Source organism: Podarcis pityusensis (assembly GCF_964106645.2).
Source record: "Podarcis pityusensis genome assembly, chromosome: 8".
NCBI lineage: Eukaryota > Metazoa > Chordata > Lepidosauria > Squamata > Lacertidae > Podarcis > Podarcis pityusensis.
This window is the reverse complement of record NC_138033.1, coordinates 84,499,577-84,521,774: the sequence shown is the minus strand read 5'-3', so window position 1 is coordinate 84,521,774 and position 22,198 is coordinate 84,499,577. Positions and strand designations below refer to the sequence as shown.

Genomic DNA, 22,198 nt, shown 5'->3' with positions numbered 1-22,198 from the left:
GGTTTTTATGTATATTGGAGGGATTGGCATCGCTCTCCAATGAGAGAACAGCTAAGATGGGTCAGGAAGCATGTTTTGCTGAGTATCTGATATTAAAAAAAATTAGTTGACCACCTTGCATTCCCACCGCATATGCAGAAACGAGCCTCACTCCCCACATTTTCTTCAGCAGTAAGGGGGCATGGACTTCATTGCTTGGTAAAGTCTCTCGAGAGTCCAGTGCAATCTCAAAACAATTTTGAGAGTGGGATCCTGGTTGACACAGGCTTTAAGAAAAGCTTCGTCCAGAGACCATTCATCAATGGTTCTTTGTAGGTCGGCTTTACAAATCGTTGTGAAAAATAATTTAATGCGATGGGGGAAACTGGGGGAAACCAGTTTTTTCCTACACCCCCACCCAGGCTTTCACATCTCTATGCATAAATATATTATTTAATTTATTTAATTTTTAATTTATTTAATTTATTTCATAATATTTATACACTGCTTGTTGTTTCTTCCTGTAAACCCCTCAAAGTGATTTGCAATGTGTGAATAAAATCGCAGCAAGTCAACACAAGCGCACGCCCCTCCGCCGGCCAAGCAACCTGCGCCGCAGCGCCGACAAGCCTGGGCAAAGCGCGCAGGGAAACTGGAGCTCCCGCCCCCTTCTCCTCCTCCTCCCTCTAATTGGCCGATTAAGGGAGGACGGCCCAACTCCTTTGAAATGCGATTGGCTCCTCCGCTTAACGACGTCACCGCGGATCTCCCGCTCAAAAGCACTTGTTCGCGGGCGAACTCGTGGGGGCGTTGCACAGGCGGCGCGTGCGCGCCGGAGCTCCTTTCGCGCCCGCCTTCCGTTTGCAGGGATGCTCGGGATTGGCCTACGGCGGAAGAGCGGCTCGCGAGAGGGCGGTGCCACGCTCGGGTGGGCGGAGCATAGCGCGTGTGGGAGGGGGAGGTATAAAAGCGGCCGCCCGGGACCCGCCAGCGCCAAACTGCGTTCGCCTTCCCTTGCGGTCGCTGCTTTTACTGAGAGGGCGCGAGCTTCTTTGCCTCTCCGTCTTCTTCCGCCGCCGGCGAGATGTTCGAGGCTCGGCTCATCCAGGGCTCCGTCCTGAAGAAGGTGCTGGAGGCCCTCAAGGACCTCATCACCGAGGCCTGCTGGGACCTGGGCTCGGGCGGCATCAGCCTCCAGAGCATGGACTCCTCGCACGTCTCCCTGGTGCAGCTCACGCTCCGCTCCGAGGGCTTCGACACCTACCGCTGCGACCGGAACATCGCCATGGGGGTCAACCTCACCAGGTGAAGCGGGGCGGCCGAGCCCGGCCGGGGGAGAGAAGCGCCGCGCCTCCCTCCCTTCCTTCACGAGGAGGATGGCGGCCGCGAAAAAGGCGGGAGTTTCCCTCACACAGGGGTTAGGGAGGCTTAGGCCGCTGCACTCCAGCCCCGCGCGCCAAATCCTCTCAGGCGGCGGCGTCGCCGGTCGCGTGACGTGTAATAGAAGCGTCCCGCCATTCTTGACATTGGCGGGAAAAGCGCGCGGGAGGGGGAGGGGTCTGCCTCTGTTGAAAGGCGGGGAGCCGTTTGGCGCGCGCTGGAATCTCGGAGCCGATTGGCTGTTCCGTTCTCAAGGTCTTTCCCTGATTGGTTGATGTGGCCTGTCGTGGGGTGTGGCTTGTTTCCCCCTCTAGTTAATACAGGCGGGCGTATCCTGCTGCTGCTCCTTGAAAAGGGATTTGGCGGGACTTCGTGGTCCTTGAATGGTCGCGAATGAGGCCACCTTCTCCAGAAGGAGGCAGGCCTCTTCATTGCCGGCAATGAGGCTCGGGGCCCCTTAAAATTTGACTGGCGCGTTTGCCATACTTTTTTTCTCCTGCCCCTGAGTAGCACCCCCCCCCCATTGGCAGCACCTAAGCGGCCAAATACAGTGGTACCTCAGGTTACATACGCTTCAGGTTACTCTGCTAACGCAGAAATAGTGCTTCAGGTTAAGAACTTTGCTTCAGGATGAGAACAGAAACCGTGCTCTGGCGGTGCGGTGGCAGCAGGAGGCCCCATTAGCTAAAGTAGTACCTCAGGTTAAGAACAGTTTCAGGTTAAGAACGGACCTCCAGAACGAATTAGTACTTAACCCGAGGTACCACTGTATTCAAGTAGGTTTGCATCTGCCTTGTTGGTGTTCCCTGTTTTACAATGTAGATGAAACAAAAATCTGGCACAAAAGGCGTTTGCTATTGATTCAGATACATATACAGTAATGTATACATATACACGCTCTTAACTGGGACATCCTTGCCTGATATTCACACAAATCTGAAAACGACCATCTCATAGTGCTTTAATGCTTCTTGCTGGTGTTTTGGCGTGAGCAGTCATTCCTTTCATTCCCCTTTGTAAGATCTTCATCTCCTTCCAGTGGTGATGCTTTCTTAAGATGATAAGAATATGTCCTTTTTTTCTTTCCTAGTATGTCCAAAATACTGAAGTGCGCAGGTAACGATGATATCATCACCCTGAGAGCAGAAGACAGTGCAGACACACTGGTTTTGGTGTTTGAGACACCAAGTAAGTAACTGAAACTTCACGGATGCAAAATAGCTAAGTTTTGATCTGGAGGTATTATTTATTTAGGGCACTTGCCCAAATCAGACTGCTCTTGAGTTGTCTTATTGCTCAGGCTAATGGGAAATTGTGATGTTTCTCTTTGCTTCTGAACACTTGGAGAGAGTGCCTCTGTCAGTTTGCAGTCATGCAAAGTGAGAGAAAGAGACAAGAGACATTAACAAAATTGACTTGCAGAATTGCTTTCTTACTTCCTGAGACAATGTAAGCTGCTAAGTGCCCCACAAGAAAATGAAGCAGGCTCTTAACAGCCATCCCTGTCTCAGTGTCCATGCATGCAGAATGATCCCACAGAAACTTGTGCAAGTGTCTGCTGCAAATATGTTTTGTTCTAAAATTTTAATTCTGGAGCTGGCCAATAAGATGTAACTTCAGCTTCCTAGAAGCTCGTTATCTTATAACAAGGATGGCTACTTGATGATTATCTGAGCAGATCAGTTGCCACTGCCATAAAATTCTTGCCTACATGAACTACCTAAGCTACTTTAGGATCACAGATGAAGTGATCATAATTTCTTGAAAAAGTAGATTCCTGGCCCGCACACACACACACACACAAAACTTGTTAGAATTGTCACCACTATAGAAGCACCAGAAGCAAAATCGACATGAATTCTGCTAGTAACACTATAGAAGGAGCCTTGTGGTCTTGTCATTGGGTTTTACATCATAATGTCTCTCCTTGGAAGGAAGGTTTTAAAATATTGTGGGGAAGGTTGGCCAGTAAGCACTTCCTGTAAAACTATTTAGGCTGAGGAGATCTCTTAAGTTAACTTCGTAATTATATACTTGACTAATACTCCCATTTTCTCCTTAGATCAGGAGAAGGTGTCTGACTATGAAATGAAATTAATGGACTTGGATGTAGAACAGCTTGGAATTCCAGTAAGTGCACTTTTAACAAAATCATTCTTTGCTACAGAACTACATTGTTTTCCTATTTAAGCAAGCATTTGTTGAATTACATTATTTCCATCTTCATGAATAGTTTCCATCTGATTGCATAAGAAATTGTTAAACTGAATTGAAGGAGACTTGCAAGGAGGGTTGAAGCGAGTGATTCTTTTTTTTTCCATAGGAAGGCACATTTTTATTGCTCGTCTGATCTTAATTAATAACAGAACTATTTATATTCTGCTTTAGTGAATATTTTGGTTTGAATTGCTCCTGCAAACATTGTGAAAATGCTCTTCAAAGTAAGGGTCTGTGTTGCTCTTTCAGGAACAAGAGTACAGCTGTGTGGTGAAAATGCCTTCTGGTGAATTTGCTCGCATCTGCAGAGATCTTAGCCACATTGGAGATGCTGTTGTAATCTCTTGTGCAAAAGACGGTGTTAAATTTTCTGCTACTGGAGAGCTAGGAAGCGGAAATATAAAACTGTCACAAACCAGTGATGTGGATAAAGAGGAAGAATCTGTAAGTTGGTGAAGTTTTAACTGCAGGTAGTAGAGATGGTGTTAATTGTCCTTTACTACCTCTTCTCTCCCCTCCATAAACTTGCAGAACAGTTTGCCTACCTTGCTTGTGATAAAGCTGTTTCTAATGCAGTTGTTAAGCGTGTTGGACTTCTAAAACAGTGTTCTATAGAATATTTAATTCAAATTTAATTTGTTGTAGGTTACAATAGAGATGAATGAGGCAGTCCAGCTGACTTTTGCTTTGAGGTACTTGAACTTCTTCACCAAAGCCACACCATTGTCTTCTACAGTCACCCTCAGTATGTCTGCAGGCGTCCCACTAGGTAGCTATCTCTGCAAACTAATTTGGTTTTAAATTTGGTTTCAATTTAAATCAAACTAACTTTGGTTTCTTGGTCTCTTGCAGTTGTTGAATATAAGATAGCAGACATGGGACATTTGAAATATTATTTGGCTCCAAAGATTGAAGATCAAGAAGAATCTTAAGAATTTGGTGGAAAGAATCAGGGTTTTGTGAAAGAAGAACCTCTGCTGGAAGCCTGTTCACCATTCCGTCTTGGTGCATGGAATTATCATATATGCACTTAGGTCCAATTGTAGATATCTCTATGTAAATACTTTTTTCACTTGTTTTGAAAATTCCTCTCTCTCCCTCCCCATATCTTTTATACCTTGTTTTTATAGCTAACCCTTTACTCCAGAAAAGGGAGTACAGTATTTAAAAAGACAAGGAGGTTCTGTGGCAATCTCTTCACAGTGAGGCTGCTGTTCGATTTCTAAAAGTAATAATGATAGGAGAAATTTGATTTTAATTATTTGTCTTGAAGCAGGAGTCCTTGGAGCTGAAAACTTGTCAATAAAGAATATTCAGTTTGTTAACTTGCGTCTGCCTGGCTTTGAACAGAGAGAGGGAGGGAGTTTAAGGAGGCTTAAAGCTGTGTCTGGTTCCATGTTTTGGTGGAGTGGGACAGGGGGGTGAGTTACCCAATATCTGGTCCTGGGAAGCAGTGCCATTTTAATTTGTTACATGTCCAGAGGCACTGTGCTGTACATGCCAGGGCATTATGGGAAATGTGTCATGGTAGGTGGCTACTCAATGCTGAGCAGTTTTCGCCAGTGCAGGCAGTGATGACAGCCCATTCCTATCTAGGAGGTGAAGTCTTACCTGCATACTTAGAAGTTTTGGGGTCAGTGTATGAATGTTGGGTGCCTGTTTGTTTTTTTAATGGTTCTATTGTTTGAAGGCCAAGTGTGGTAGCTGGATCACTGATTTTGTCCCCATTTCCATGTTTAGAAAGCAAGTTAACGCAACGATCACTCAGCCACAGTGATGAAACGTAGCCTACTTTGTCCTGGAGCCCAAACTAGCGCTACAGTATGGCAATATTTTATCAAAAAAATTCCAGCATGCTGCCACTTTGCTATAGCCTGCCAGTGGCATTTCCACAAATTCCAGGTGTATGTGTAAGCCATGCTCCAGAATGGTTTGAAGACAACTTATTGCTTGTCTTTCTGAACTTTTGAATGTGCCTTCTTAATTGATACCTGTACCTTAAACATTCCCTGAATGCTTTAAAAAAAAAAAAAAAAATACCGTTCTATCACTTTTCCTTCGAAGAGCTCATGGTGGTGTTCATGGCTCTTCCCCCCCCCCTCCATTTTATTCTTACAACCCTCTTGAGAGGCAGCAACTGGCCCAAGATCAACCCAGTGGGTTTTGTGCTGAGTGGGGATTTGAACTTAAGTCTCGCAGTTCCTGGTCTAGCACTTGCTCACATCTCTTATCTGTCCTTCACCATAATGTTGCAAGGTGGGTGACAGCAGCAAAAACTACTGCTTGAAATAAAACCAACTATATTCAACAATTCTCAGATTTAACTTGCAATGCTGAAAATAATTTGCTTTAATAGGACTGCAACCTCATGCTCAAAGCTGCGGGATAGCCAACACCAGAGGGCTAGGGGTGTTGCTGTGCAGTGGATGTTAAGTGGACTTTGAACTTCACCACGGGCCTCAACAAGTTGAAAGATCTCAAAGTTCATCAGCCATGACTGCTACAGGGAATATGGGAACTCTCTGGTAGCTGTCCAGTGCCTTTAAAAACCTTGGGAAAGGAGAGCCCTCTATCTCCTGAAGCAATCTGTTTCACTTGAAGAAAGCTGGACACTTTCCTAACGTAAGAAGGATTTGAATGAATTCATTCGTCCAGGTCTCTCCCCCGCCCCCCCGCCCCCAATAATACCATATTTTCTGCTCTATAAGACTCACTTTTTCCCTCCTAAAAAGTAAGGGGAAATGTGTGTGCGTCTTATGGAGCGAATGCAGGCTGTGCAGCTATCCCAGAAGCCAGAGCAGCAAGAGGGATTGCTGCTTTCACTGCGCAGCAATCCCTCTTGCTGTTCTGGCTTCTGAAATTCAGAATATTTTTCTTCTTCTTTTCCTTCTCCAAAAACTAGGTGCATCTTGTGATATGGTGCATCTTATAGAGCGAAAAATGCGGCAATAATAAAAAAATTCATTGTACTTCTGACAGCCCTTTAGTTTTTCCAAGCTAAATACAGTGGACACTTGGGTTGCAAACATGATCTGTGCGGGATGCATGCACGGGTTGTGATTCGGCGCTTCTGCATGAAGCACAGTTTAGTGCTTCTGCGCATGCATGACCCCCCAAATCCGGAAGTAACCCTATTAGGTATTCCGGGTTTCAGCGGGTCCGTAACCCAAAAAAACCGCAACCTTAAGCATCTGTAACCCGAGGTATGACTATTCCCAACTCTTATACTTCCTATGGCTGTCTCCTATGTGCCATCCTCTGGACACATCAATTTTAGATCTCAATTTCTAGTCTGCAGAACTAGACACAGGGCTCCCACTCTGGCCTGGTGCAACTCAAACGGAGTGACATCAATACTTTCCATGAGCTGTGAAGAATATCACAATGTAAAATCGCATTGGGTTCTGCCTTAAAACACTGATTCTTACGCATGCCTACCCAGAAGTCCTACTGAGTTAAATGACGCGTGAAACGCAGGCATAGGGTTGTAACTGGTATTTGAAGAACATAAGAAGAGCCGGCTGGATCAGGCCAGTGGTTCATCTGGTCCAGTATCCTGTTCTCACAGTGGCCAGCCCGCAAGCAGGATGTGAACATTGGCCCCTCCTGCGGCTTCTGGCAACTACCACTCTGAAACTATTCCTTCAAACGAGGTAGAGCAATAGCCATCATGACTACTAGCCCTCCATGCATTTGTCTTTTAAAGCCATTCAAGTTGGTGGCTATCGCCCCCTTCTGGAGGACAGAATTTCATCGTTTTTAACTGCTGCATAAATAAGTCCTATCTGCCCTGTAGGGGATTATTTATTGGCCTTTTAAAAATAACCATATGATGTTGCAGTGTGCTGAGCTGCAGCAGCTTCTGATAAATTACAGCATCAGAATTGTGGAGTTGTTGGAAGAGAATTTCATGGGGGAATTTGCAAAAAGCCTTAATGAAATCAAGATTACGTCTGCTGCATCCCCCAAGCTCATAACTCTTATCAAAGAAAAGAAATGAAGAGCCTATGTTTTTTGAATTGGGTTCAGCGGCTGAATTTTAAAGAAAAAAACAAATTGAATCATTTACTTATTACCAACCCTTCACCTTCGAGCCCTCAAGAGTGGCTGGGGAAACCTAGCCAGATAGGCGGGGTATTAATAATAAATTATTATTATTACAGTGCAATACGGTATCAAAAGCATCCATAAATATGGCATAATAATAATTAATAATACAGTTACATCATTACAGGTTATTCTGTTTTAGTGTTCTGTTGGAATCCGCCCAGAGTGGCTGGGGAATATTATTATTATTATTATTATTATTATTATTATTATTATTATTATTATTATTATTATTATTTATTTGCTACTACAGCGCAATACGGTATCAAAAGCATCCATAAATACGGTAGTTCCTAAAAGCGGCGCAAACGAGGCGAGGCAAATCCCTGGGCGTAGAGCGCCCCCTTGTGTCGGCCCTCGGCTCAACAGCGCCTGCCGTCCGGGGGCGGGGCCAGCTTCGGCACCGTCCAATCAGACGGAGGCGCCTTGACCCGGAAGCGGCTGTGGCGCGAGGACCGTAAACTTCCGGCCGGGGTGTCGGGGGACAGTCAGCAGAATCGGCGCGACAGAAGAGGGTCTGGCTGCCTCCGGGAGCGGAGAGATGGCGCTGGCCTGCAGGTAGGGAGGGAGGGCGGGGCGGGGAAGGCGCGGGGAGGGGAGGGGAGGCTCGGCTCGGGGGCCAGCAGTCCTTGGGCCCAAGGAGCTCAGGGGGGCGGGCGGCTTCCTGGCTGAATCCTCACAGCAACCCTGCGAGGTGGGCCAGGGGTGGTTGCTTATTTCTTGGGGGGAAGCTGCCCTTGTCTGCTCCTGTTTGCATTCTGCGTCTGGCGCCAGGATCCCTGATTTGCTAATTAAAAACAGCACCCACAACAAAAATAAATCAAATCAAATCAAATCAAAATTCATTTGCTTACTACATGTATACCCCCACCTCCCCCCTACTTAAAAACAGCACCCACAACAAAAATAAATAAAAAATAAATAAAAATAAATGACAAAAATAAATAAATAAAACAAATCAAAATTCACTTGCTTACTACATTCATACCCCCACCTCCCCCCTACTTAAAAACAGCACCCACAACAAAAATAAATAAAAAATAAATAAAATAAAAAATAAATAAAAATAAATGACAAAAATAAATAAATAAAACAAATCAAAATTCATTTGCTTACTACATTCATACCCCCACCTCCCCCCTACTTAAAAACAGCACCCGCAACAAAAATAAATAAATCAAATCAAAATTCACTTGCTTACTACATTCATACCCCCACCTCCCCCCTACTTAAAAACAGCACCCGCAACAAAAATAAATAAATCAAATCAAAATTCATTTGCTTACTACATGTATACCCCCACCTCCCCCCTACTTAAAAACAGCACCTACAACAAAAATAAATAAATAAAACAAATCAAAATTCACTTGCTTGCTACATTTATACCCCCGCCTTCCCCCCAAGGAGCTCAAGGTGACCTACATAGTTCTCCTCATCTCCATTTTATCCCCAAAACAACCCGGTGAGAGTGTGTGACTGCCCCTGCGTCACCCAGAGAGCTTCATGGCCAAGTGGTGATTTGACCCCTTAGTTTACTAGTTTGACACTCTGCCCCGATCCCCTCTAGGTGTCATTCAAAGCACCTGGGGGCATCAGATTGCAGGAGTGGGTTTTAAAACAATTTAAGGTGCTGAACATCTCGGTAGTGGCACCCGCCCTGTGGAACGCCCTCCCACCAGATGTCAAAGAGAAAAACACCCACCAGACTTTTAGAAGACACCTGAAGGCAGCCCTGTTCAGGGAAGCTTTTAATGTTTGGCGGACTATTGTATTTTAATATTTTGTTGGAAGCCGCCCAGAGTGGCTGGGTATAAATAATAATTTATCATCATCATCATCATTGGGGAACTTGAGCAGTAGCTCCAAAAGGGCTACAGTTGCTGCTGGTGCGTTTGTTTACTATTAAGTTGATGCTATGGTCACCTTTGTACATAAAATTATCTAGGTGGCTTGCAAAATAAAAATAATTTATGATTTTAAAAAGAGGAAAGGGCAGCATAAAGCTCCACAAGGGTGAAAACATTTTTGTAAATGGAATCCATGTGGGGGTTCTTCTGCTTCCTGGTGTTGCTTAAGTTGTAGGCATCTTTCATCTGTTTCGACTCGTTTGGAAGCGTGTTTTGCTCCAGTTTTTCTTTCTAGAGTTCCATGCAGTCTTCAGCCATTGACAAAACGATGTACAGTGGTGCCTCGCAAGACGAAATTAATTCGTTCCGCGAGTTTTTTCGTCTTGCGGTTTTTTTCGTCTTGCGAAGCACGGTGTCGGAAAAGTTTTGGAAAAGCTTCAAAAATCAACAAAGTCTTCAAAAACCTCAAAAAAGGCTACCACACCGCGTTCTATGAGTTGCTCCTCGAAGTCAAGTCGCAACTGTATTAACGGTTTTAAGAAAAAGGAAACAAACTTGCAAGACGTTTCCGTCTTGCGAAGCAAGCCCATAGGGAAAATCGTCTTGCGAAGCAGCTCAAAAAACCAAAAACCCTTTCGTTTTGCAAGTTTTCCGTCTTGCGAGGCATTCGTCTTGCGAGGTACCACTGTAGCTTTGGATGATAATGGTATCTTGATTTCTGTTCCTGTTTTTAAAATTGGGTGTGGGCTTATAATTGCAGAAAGAAGTTTAAAAGAACCCCAGTCCATATAGTTTTAGAAGTGGGGCATTTTGGAGCAAGATTTTCCCCAACTGGGGAGAGTGCTCTTGTGCTCGAATCCTGCTTGTGCGTTTCCCACAGATATTTGTTTGACCATATGAGAACAGGATGCTGGACTAAATGGGCCCCTGTAGGACTGTCTTATGCTCTTAACTTGGCCAGAATAGAAATAACCGAGTTGTTGTGCACTGGAACAGCAGTGAAAACAGGGGCTGCCTTTTTAAACTGCTCTAGGGTGGGGCTGAAGGACCAGAATCACTGGCTTCACCACCCACAAATGACTCTTTGAACTTCTCCTTCCTAGTGTGAACAATAGCAGAAGCTCTGGCAAAGCTTTCCCCTATATTTTGCTGCCTTGAGTCACATAGAGGTGAGGTGCGTAGGCGCATAGTGTTGCGGTTTGGGTCAGACTAGGATCGGCTGCATGCAGATTCTGCATTCCTCTGCCCTGGGAGGTACTTCCAAGGTGCTTTTGGGTGCTAAACTGCTGGTGTGGTGCTCTAAAGGGATTTTGAAAGTGGGCACACTTTTCCAGGAACACCTTTCTGACTCCAAAATGGATGGATCAAGCCCTCCAGCTTTCTTAAAGCTTAACTCCAAAAGCAAAGCTCTGTTAACTCCTTAGTGTGACACGGATGACTAGGATAAGTTGATCCAGCGAGAGGGGGAGAGGTGTGGTGGATAGAGTATTAGGAAGGGGGTCCCCCTCCCAAATTCATCTATGGAAATTGCCAGTTGGTTTGGGGTCAGTCACCACCTTCTCTCACGTGACTGTTCAGAGAATAAAAGCACTGCCCTTGGAAGAAAGGCAAAGCCCTTCTATATTTTCATCTTTTTCTTATATGGATCTGTGTGTGAAATCTGATCTCGAATTAATATTGCAATGGGTTGGGGGGTCACCTTCTCAAGAGACAATGGCCTTTAATGCATTGTTCCTAAAGTGAATGTGGACAGTTGTGTTCCATAAATGTATGAGGAATTAGAATTCAGTGCTTAGTAATACGAGTTTGTTTCATTTAATAATGTAATTTCTGTAGTGCTTTTCAATATGTTTCTGCAGCTGTTAGCCTCCCTGATATAAATTGTGATTTTCAGAAATAGAACCTATAAAAAGAGAATTAGCCACTTCAGTGCCTTCTAAGAAGCTTAGTTGGTCTCTAAGGTGCTACTGGAAGGAATTTTTTTAATTTTGTTTTGACTTCGGCAGACCAGCTACCTACCTGTTTCTAGGAAGCTGACATCTTAGTAGTTTTTTCCGAGTTTTTTTTTAAGCAGGGAGAAATTCGAGCTTTTCCTTAAGCTAGCTGAGTGGAGGCTGGATACCTGACACCACTTGAGATGTTGCTGCAGAAGAAGGTTTGCTCTGGGTCTGAAATGGCTGGAGTCTCATGGAATCTGTGTCATAGCTGTCAACTTACAGATTTGAAAATAAGGGACCAGCAGCCTCAAAAATAAGGGATCAGCAGCCAAAATAAGGGATCAACAATTACTTTGATAAAATACATATTTTGTTGCATGCAAATGACTTTAGATACCCATTAAGTCCATAAATTACCATATAGCATATATTCAACACAAAAAAACCAGCAACAATTTGTTGTTGACAAAGGACAGCTGGACATAGAAAGGGCCCCATTACCTTCAGTAGCTTATTTAAGGGACATCATCAATAAGGGACAGCAGCGGGACATGGCGATGGGATAAGGGACTGTCCCGCCAAATAAGGGACACTTGACAGCTATGATCTGTGTGTGTGGCAGGGAGTGGTGAGGAGAGGGGAGAATGCGGCTTCTCACATTGGAGCAGAATTATTCTTGTGTCTGTAGAGATATAGGACCATTGTGTAAGTAACTAAAAAATGAAACTCTGTGTGATTGCTTTGAATGATCAAAGTGCTTTTAAGGTCATATTTGTTACCTCAGTGATCATTGCGGCTGAAGTGGGATTTAAACTGAGCTGAGGGCTTCTTGCGCAGTGAGAAGGGGAAATGCTACAGTTAATGTTGGCTGCCAGGCTCCATTCAACTTGGGGCAAAACTACTTGAACAAACACCTTCCCTGTGCCTTCCAGATCTTAATTTATTTTTCTTGCTAATTTTTGATGCATTTTAATTACTGTTTTTATGCCTTACGTTTAACTACAGTTGTTAGCTTCCATGGATAGCTATCAAGAGGAAGAGTGAGCTAGAAGTAACAAAACAATATATTCTTGATGAGCGTGTTAGCCTAGCCCTGGCTAGAATACCTGATGTATTTTCCCTGTTTATTCAAATGTAATTCCCCTGTTCGCAGGGATTGGGGTGGTGTCAGCTTGTGTTCTGTTAATACACTGTTTCTCATCACCCTGACCACTGATCCTGCTAGCAAGGAATGATAGGAGTTGTTGTGCAACAACAGCTAGGGACCCAAGTTTGAGAAACACTGTTGGACACACCAGGAAGAACCTCCTATACACAGAGAGAGAGAGAGAGTGCATTGCGGCTGCACTGGCAAGATGAACGCATTGGACCAGATGTTTTCACTCCTTGGATGTTTTTGCTCCTTGGAAGCCTTGCCCCGCACCCCGAAAACAAAAGCTGCTGATTCAAGCTCTGTGAATATAGCTTGCAATGTAACTTGCTAATGGCATAAAAACCGCAGGGCTTCGATCCCCAGCAGGAAGAAATTACAGGGCTTTATAAAGTCCAGGGTCAAAGTGGTTTGCAGTGTTAAAATAGCACAGCAGGTGGAGGGCTAGGACTTCTTCACCCCCAAACCTCCCTGGCCATTTCCCCAGGCGAATGGCTCAGCCATCAGGGCCATTCTGGCTTCTAGTGGCATATCTATGCCAGGAGCAACTCTGGTTTTTAAACAGGATTGTCTGCCCTGCGTTCTCCATGCATGCTTTAAAACAACTGCATTTCTACACCTTGTGAGTCCCTATCTATGACTGAAAGTAGTCCAGACCTTCCTCTCTATGGTCTGAATTTTCTTTGGTTTCCTTTCGTTTGAAACCTCTGTGTAACTTAATTTGTGGGCCAGTGCAGATGGGGACGTCTCTGTCTGAGGGCTTAAGCTCAAATCCTGCATATGGGTTTCCTGCAGGCATCTGGTTGGCCACTGTGAGAACAGGAGGGTGGACTAGATGGGCCATTGGCCTGATCCAGCACACTGTTCTTATGGATTAACAATTAAACTAATGCTCAAATGTAAACAAGCCCATAGTAACATAGGCTGCTTTTCTTTGTTGTCTCAGTTCCTCTCCTGCATTAAAACCCGCTGTTCCTACTCTCTTCCCGTCCCCTCAAGAGCTTTTTCTCTCTCTCCCAGGCTGTAGGTGCTGATGCTTCCTACTGGTAAAGATGCCATCCCGAACTAACCTGGCAGCTTCGATCCCCAGCAGCAAAGTGAAATATTCCAAGCTTGCGAGCACAGATGAAGGCTACATTGACCTTCAGGTAAAATTGGGGGGGAGAACCAGGACAAAATGAATACCTTGCATTTCAGAAGCACCACTTGTGTCGTGATCCTCACTTGAGTTCAGATATCCCTTACAAGGTGGCAGTATCCTCCTGCTATTACATGTAGCCATTTACCGGGACTGGAGCATTCTGTATAACCCAAAAGGGTTTTGTACTTTGGGAACTTGAGTGTTAACCCAGTCAACATCTTGGGGTTGCTATTGAAAGGTTAAAGCCCCTATCAATGCAAATAAGCAATTCCTGTATTAAGCCTGGCCTCCTTGCTTTTTCTTTGCTTCTGTGGAGCTGAGAGCTCAGACATGCCTGCCTCTTCCTCCATCCCAAAAGGCTGCATTTCCACGGCAGCTTAGAGAATGTAAGCGTTAGCAGGAGCCTCTTCTGCTGTGCCTTCTCTTCTCAGAACTTCAGCATAAAAGACACAGCCCACCTGCCTCTCCTGATTCCTCTGCACAGGAGGCTCAGGAGAGTAGAGGGGTAGATGACCCCACCATTGCAAGCCAAGATTTGTGGGCACTGTTGCAAATGCACAACTGTTCACGCTGTTCCTTAAGAGTCGAATAATAATAATATTAATATGAATAATAATAAATTTTATTTATACCCCGGCCGGAGCCGGGCTCAGGGTGGCTAACACCAGTAAAATTACAGTAAAATCATAAGGGGGGGGGACCAATTTAAAATACAGGTTAAAATGCAATTTAAAATGCAGCCTCATTTTAAAAGTCAAAACCATAAGGGGAGGGAAACATAAGGGTCAGACTGAGTCCAAACCAAAGGCCAGGCGGAACAGCTCTGTCTTGCAGGCCCTGCGGAAAGATGTCAAGTCCCACACAGCCCTAGTCTCTTGTGACAGAGCATTCCACCAAGTTGGGGCCAGTACTGAAAAGGCCCTGGCCCTAGTTGAGACCAACCTTGCGACCTGGGACCTCCAAAATGTTGTCATTTGTGGACCTTAAGGTCCTCCGTGGGACATACCAGGAGAGGCGGTCCCGTAGGTAAGATGGGCGAAGGTGGGTTTCTTTCTTTCTTTCTTTCTTTCTTTCTTGGGGGTGGGGTGTTGGCTCCAGAGGAAGAAGCTTTCCCTGTAACTTCACTCTGCATTTACTATAGATGGGCAACTTCCTCCCTCAAGCATCCTGGTTTGCCAAGACCAGGGGAGGAGATTCAGGTCTAAATGGGGAGCTGATATTTGCAGGTGATAATTTCAGAAAAGGGATGAAAAGCAAGCCAGTCCCAAATGGAGATATTACCATCGGAGTGGAGGTTGGGTTTGGCGGTGAGAGGGCGGCAAACACACCCAGAACGTTTCATTTCTGTTCCAGGGTCGGTTGGGGTTTTCGCTCTTCCTGTGTTTTGTGTGTTTATGAAGATGCATTAAAAGTGAGCCACTTGGAGGCAGCATTGTCACGCTAGCTGGTCGTAGCATTAAAGCAGACCTGGAATTGCCTGCTATATTGGCTGGACGTACAAAGTAGCTTTGTACTGAAGGTAGGCCGCTGGGCTGTCCAGCCCAGGCTGGCAGCATTTATCCCAGGTTCCATGCAGAGTTTTCTGTAACATTTGCTCCCTAGGAGGCTTTTCCTTGGAGACCTGGCAATTGCCTGTGTCCTTAGGTTATGCTCTTTACCTGTTCTTCTACCATCACCACCCCACTGGCAGTGACACTTTCAGCCAGTACAGCAGAACCCTCCTGGGTGGGCAGCAACTGTGTTGGGAGCACTCCAGGATAATCGAATATGAATGCACTCCTCCTACCAGTGGAAGAGGTTGCTCCCTTTCCCATGCAAGGAGGGTTTTTTATTTTGGGGGGTATTTTTTGCTGGGCTGTTCCAGTGCTAAAAACAGAGTTGATTTGGGCTGCTTAGATGAAACCTGAAAGCCACCCACCCAATGGCTCCATTGCCTGGTTACATCACTGGCTCTGGAGTACTATTTATCTGAAGGAGTTGAGTTCCAACTTGTATCCTCAGGAAAGATTTCCTTCCTCTTCAGCCTCTCCATTGTTTACCTGCAGCTAATGCACATAGCATTTGGGGGGGGAGAGAGAAGGGCGCTGTAATTGTGTCTCTCAGTGACCTTGTTTGGTTCTGGCCCAGAGTATTTCTAGCCCACTGTTCAGAAACTCTCTGTGGAGTTTGATGCTGATGTACTAACCCCGTCATCAGATCCTTGAGGATCATCCTGTGTGTGAACATGTAGGTTCCTCTCATCTGCCGCTGATCAGCCTGACTTCTACACGTTTGTCGTCTACTCCTGCCAAAGCCATCCATGCTGGCGGCTCTAGTGGTTCCATGGAAGTGTGATGCTTTCATAAGCGGGTTGAAAGTGGCCATTGATGCTTTTGATGCTGACCTGTCTCTTCTTCCTCCTTTAGTTCAAGAGGAGCCCCCCCAAGATCCCCTACAAGGCCATTGCTTTGGCCACTGTGCTCTTCCTGATTGGCACCCTTCTCATTATCATTGGGGCTCTGCTCCTGGCAGGATACATCAGCAAAGGAGTAAGTGGCTCAGCTCTTCTGCCAGGGCTGACCTGGCCTTGGAACGATCATAAGCAAACTGAGATACAAGACATCAAAATTGCATTCTTGCGGAGCTGTACATAGGAGTCATTTATTTTGGATGCAGGATTTGGAAGGGACTTTGGGGGCATGGTAACGGAGGGGCTGCCATTTTGTCTCAGTTTTGACCAGTAGGGTATCTATGTGTGCTTTGAAAAAGTTATAGTTGGTGACCTGTTACAGCTCTTGCAAATAGTGGCTTCCTCACCCACCAAGAGGTCTCCCATCCTGGGACTAGACTTAGGTATTTATTTCGCAAAATTTGTGCATCGCTTAATTGTAAAAAGCAAAAAGACCTCAAAGCAGTTTACAGAAAAGATAAAACGATAAAATTATCAATAGGAAAAATTAACAACAATAAAGTAACAGCACATTGCGTAAATTTCTAAACATCTGGCTAGGCTTGCCTAAACAGGAATGTTCTTAGCAGGCACTGAACAGGGTACAGCGAAGGCAGTTGCCTAGTGTCAATAGGCAGGGGGTTCCAGAGTGTAGGTACTGCCACACTAAAAGATTGAATTTTTACAAATACAAGAAAGGCATTATGTGGCACTTATAGCAATGCCAGTTCTGCTGATCGAAGCAGCCCAATGGGCACATACAGGGGGAAGGTGATCTTGTAGTTAAACAGGTGTCAAGTTGTTAACTTGCTAGCCTTTAGAAGTTGGTGTGTGTCGTGTTCCTTCAGGCCGTTCCATGGGCCTGACAACAGTTTGGATGTTATGAACTAAGGTGAAGCAGAGGGGGAATCCGAGTTTTGCTTCCTTTTCTCACACTTTTTTGAAAGCCCAGAGCTGAGGATGGGCACATTCCACACATGGAGACATTGCGCCATCCGCATTTCCTCATGGAGGAAGGAATGCAGCGCTCCGCTTCAGGCACTTGAGCACATGAGGAGAGTTCTCTTTCCTGCAACTGATCCAGCACTTTGTTCTCACAGTGGCAAACCAGATGCCTCAGTTGGAAGCCAGAAAGCGGCACATAAGTGCCATGGCATTGACCACACACTGGTGGTGCCCCACCCTCCTTTAGAATGTCATTGGCTGGTCCTGGGGGTTCTCCCCCTTGCATTTCTCTCATGACATTGGCATCAAGAGCTGGGCTACTTAGTGGCATGGATTTCCAGACAACGTCATTTTTTCTTTGGGGATATTGGAGTGAGTGGCTTTTGTCAATAATAATAATAATAATAATAATAATTAATAATAAAAAATATTTTATTTCTATCCCGCCCTCCCCAGCTGAAGCCGGGCTCAGAGCGGCTAACAACAGGGAAATAACACAGCATTCTAAAATCCATTCATTATAAAATCAGTTCAAACAAAATCAATGGCAACCATTGGGCTAGAGTTCTGTGAGGATTACCAAAGGAGGGGGTCAGACTGTGCCTTGGCCAAAGGCCTGGTGGAACAGCTCTGTCTTACAGGCCCTGCGGACAGATGTCAAGTCCCGCAGGGCCCTAGTCTCTTGTGACAGAGCGTTCCACCAGATTGGAGCCACAGCCGAAAAAGCCCTGGCTCTGGTTGAGGCCAGCCTAACCTCTCTGTGGCCCGGGATCTCCAAGATGTTTTTGTCTGAAGACCATAAGGTCCTCAGTGGGACATACCAGGAGAGGCAGTCCCGTAGGTACGAGGGTCCTAGGCCGTATAGAGTCTATCCAGAGTCTTTAACTGATCTCTGCATACCGGAATACCCTCACCCCCAAATTCGATTTGATAGTGACCTTGGAGAAAGTTTGTGTTCCTTTCTAATATATGTGAAGTAAAGGACACGAGTCAGGTGTTGTTCATCAGATGAGCTGTGCATAAGCAAGCTGGCAAGGGAGCAAGCTGCCAGCTAGCTCTGTAGAAGCTCCTTTTATTAGCACAATATGCAAAACCAGTCAGATACATTTTAGACTGTGACCTTTACACTTCTTCCAATCCCGAGATTGAGGGGTGGCACAAAATTATTTTGGCACCTGTTTCCACCGCGTCATTTTCCCCTTGAACAATGTATGACGAAGGAGACAAAGGTCACAGACAGGGCACGGCAGACCACTAAGAGAGCAAAGATTAGATAGAGGGCATGATGTTCAGACAGCTGAGGCCTGTCTGCGGGTAGAAGTGTGCTCCACACCCAGCGATCATTTCTTCAGGAAACATCCAGGATTACAGAACTGTAGAGTTGGAAATGACCCCAAGGATCATCTAGTCTAACCCTTTGCAATGTTTTAAGTACTGTATCTGTACCCAACTTAAGTACATTGTGGTTGGGGTGATGTGGGAGGAAGCAAGAAAGGGGACTGGTGTGAATGGTCCCAGTTTGGACTGGGTGGCCTTCTGCCTCCTCTGGCTTTCACAGTCTTAGTGCTGGTTTTCCCGTGCAATGATGGCTGCAACTTTGAACGGGTGAATGGGCCATTGCAGGCAGAACTTTCACATCTCCTCACCTCAGTCTGCACATCTAGCTGCATGTTGCCTGGTATAGAGAAGGCTAGCTGTTCCAGGCCAAGGTATGAAAAAGCCCTTATTCTCTTTTGTTTTCCAGGGAACCGATCGAGCGATCCCTGTCCTGATCATCGGAATCCTGGTCTTCCTTCCTGGCTTCTATCATTTGCGTATTGCGTATTTTGCTTCCAAAGGCTACAGGGGCTATTCCTATGACGACATTCCTGATTTTGATGACTAGAAGATGGCAGAACACAGATTTTTCTTAGGAAGAGAAGTTTTTGCAACTTTTGCAAAAAAACAAACCACAAAATGAAAATGGGGGTTTCTGCAGAATTTCCTTTTGATTTAGGGGAGAATGTTGCCACATCATGCAAAGCAAATCATGTGAGCAGCTGTCACGGGAAACATGTTTTCTTTGAGATGGGAAGTTATTTCTGGGCAGCAAATGCAGCTGTGCCTCTTAGCCCAGTTCCATATGGAGACACGTGAGCTTAAGGGGGAGGAAGAAACTCAGGTGTTTTTGTTTTGGGTTTTTCTTTTTTAAGTCTGTTGGTATTTCTTCTGAGTTGGCTTTTTATCTAGAGCTGAAAATCTGCAAAGCAAGAACTGGAACTAGTGGCTGTTGATTGTGTGACCAAGAAATCTGTTCAGGCAGGCAGTCTAGCAATTTGACCTTTTGAGGAGCCGGTCGAAATTTAAGGAAAATAGACGGTGGCTTTTAACACCACCTAGAACACGACATTTTCCAAGAAGCCCAATTACTAGTCCTTGCTGATACTTTGCTAAACTCTTTTGTGAAAACTGTTGTAGAATCCCGAGAGCACAAATCTGGAAGTGGTGTGTAGCTGTCGTGACTCAGGCTGCAAGATACTGCCATTCACTCCTGGGAACTGGCCCCGGGGTGGTTCAGCATAAAACTAAGCGATACATAAAAATAGAGAAAAGACTGAAAACCCAGAAAAAAGCATGTCCTCCATACACACTCTGTTTCCTCTCAAACAAGTGAGTTCAAGAGCAAAAAAGAAACCGTATAAGAAAGCATTAAAAGAATAACACATGCAAACACTTTAGTAAGCCACGTCCGACAAAGTCTCTCACTTTTGTGGGTGATCCAAAGTACACCAAAGTTGACACACACCTGTCTGGCTGACCCAGATTAGATCAGTTCCAACCCCTGTTAAAGTCTCTTTCCCAGGTACCATGCCAAAAGGTTTCCTATTACGTCTCTCTCCCCCCCCCCCCGCCCCAGCAGAATTCAAAAACTGTTGTCAAGTGGGACGCAACTATTCAAAGATGCTGTAGTTGTCTGTTCTGTCCACTGTCTAAATCAGCTTTCCTCAACCTGGTGCCCTCTGGATGTTTTGGACTACAATGTCCATCAGCCCCAGCCAGTCCATGCAAGGTTGATGAGAGCTGTAGGATAAAGTACCTGGAGGGCTCCATCTTTAGAGGAGGCTAGTCTAAATGCTATGCAGTGTTCCTGAACTGTATACATAGAAAAATCCTAGTCTGCATAATAAGAGTTCCTTTTGTTTTGTCTAAACCTCTGCTTAAGTCTGGATTCCATGCTAGGTTCACACAGCTTTTAGAATGCAAAAGAGGATGTATGCAATGAGATTTTAATTTGTGCTTGCAGAATATGTAATTAATATAAATAAAGAACATACAATATTCTACCTTGATTTAATGTCATCTTCTAAGCAATATGAAGGGTTCTTGATTTTTGTCGATAACACAGCAAGGGGAAATGGAAGAATCAGGGCCACAAAGGAGGGACAGGCTGTTCCGAAGAAATCCCTTACCCTGACCACTTGACCTACTTTCCAGAGCCTTTATCAGAAACTAGCAAACTTCGCTTCAGGGCTTGACTTTTGAAGGGTTTGAGGCACTGGATTCCCTGCGGACAGCCAACACCTGTGAGTCTAGGACCACAAAAACCTTTTTGGAGATGCTGCCACAGAGAAAAAGTCTAGCTCTATAACAGAACCCCTGCTTTGCATTTTTAGATAGATCTGGGAAAGATTTTGTAGGTGATAACAGCTTCCTGTGTTCACATCAGCATTCCTCGTGTGTTTCACAATGTGCAATCCCAGCCCCGAGGAGCTTACAATCTAAACATTGGCGTAGGAGACGACAGCAGAAAGTAAGGGAGATGCAAGCAGGGGTGGTGGGGAAGAATATTGTTACACGCCACCCCAATCTCTGAGCAGTGCAACATTCCAGGGGTACTAGGAACACATACCAAGGTCTGTATTTCTTTTTGGAAATGAGGCACAGCGGAGATGGTGGTGTCTTTATGCTGTATGGTTTAGTTATACATACAACCTCTTTAAATTAAAGAACCTCTTAAAGAGAGTGAAAGAGGAGAGCGCAAAATATGGTCTGAAGCTCAACATCAAAAAAATTAAGATCATGGCCACTGGTCCCATCACCTCCTGGCAAATAGAAGGGGAAGAAATAGAGGCAGTGAAAGATTTTACTTTCTTGGGCTCCATGATCACTGCAGATGGTGACAGCAGCCACGGAATTAAAAGACTCCTGCTTCTTGGGAGAAAAGCAATGACAAACCTAGACAGCATCTTAAAAAGCAGAGACATCACCTTGCCAACAAAGGTCCGTATAGTAAAAGCTATGGTTTTCCCAGTAGTGATGTATGGAAGTGAGAGCTAGACCATAAAGAAGGCTGATCGCCGAAGAATTGATGCTTTTGAATTATGGTGCTGGAGGAGACTCTTGAGAGGCCCATGGACTGCAAGAAGATCCAACCTATCCATTCTGAAGGAAATCAGCCCTGAGTGCTCACTGGAAGGACAGATCCTGAAGCTGAGGCTCCAATACTTTGGCCACCTCATGAGAAGAGAAGACTCCCTGGAAAAGAACCTGGTGTTGGGAAAGATGGAGGGCAAAAGGAGAAGGGGACGACAGAGGACGAGATGGTTGGACAGTGTTCTCAAAGCTACCAGCATGAGTTTGACCAAACTGCGGGAGGCAGTGGAAGACAGGAGTGCCTGGCGTGCTCTGGTCCAGAGGGTCACGAAGAGGCGGACACGACTAAACGACAACCTGAGCTTGAATGGAGGAGAATCCCAGCATTACACCCCAAGGTGCAGCAGGCCTGGGTCTGCAAATGAAATCAGCCACGCTCTAGTATGTGCCCTTGTCCCAGCCAGCCCACACGGGGCTGAGACCCCAACTTCCCTGCATTTCCAAACTGCTTACAAAACTAACACTTTCCCCTTGTTTGCTTATTTCATCCACCCTGAAATCCTAAATTGCTTCGCTCTCTGCCCACCATCTGACGGCTGTGGGGGGTTCCCCCCTGTGTCCAGCAGAAAGTCTTCTGCCTTGTTGATTCCTTTCTTGCTGGGTTAATGACTGCCTTTGTTCCATAATAGCGCATCTCCAGGCAATTCTCTGCTC

The 22,198-nt window shown here is 45.4% G+C and overlaps 2 protein-coding genes across 2 annotated transcripts; both read left to right on the top strand.

Moving 5' to 3' along the window:
• The first annotated feature begins 963 nt into the window (after positions 1 to 963).
• Positions 964 to 4,901, top strand: PCNA (proliferating cell nuclear antigen). The gene is made up of 6 exons (XM_081017575.1): positions 964 to 1,284; positions 2,450 to 2,547; positions 3,422 to 3,489; positions 3,826 to 4,020; positions 4,222 to 4,345; positions 4,429 to 4,901. The coding sequence occupies exons 1-6, from the start codon at positions 1,064 to 1,066 to the stop codon at positions 4,506 to 4,508; spliced, it is 786 nt and encodes a 261-aa protein (XP_080873701.1). The 5' UTR covers positions 964 to 1,063; the 3' UTR covers positions 4,509 to 4,901.
• A 3,207-nt stretch (positions 4,902 to 8,108) lies between these two features.
• Positions 8,109 to 20,460, top strand: TMEM230 (transmembrane protein 230). Its single transcript, XM_081017640.1, has 4 exons — positions 8,109 to 8,241; positions 13,638 to 13,765; positions 16,164 to 16,286; positions 18,876 to 20,460. The coding sequence occupies exons 2-4, from the start codon at positions 13,670 to 13,672 to the stop codon at positions 19,014 to 19,016; spliced, it is 360 nt and encodes a 119-aa protein (XP_080873766.1). The 5' UTR covers positions 8,109 to 8,241; positions 13,638 to 13,669; the 3' UTR covers positions 19,017 to 20,460.
• The last annotated feature ends 1,738 nt before the right edge of the window (positions 20,461 to 22,198 follow it).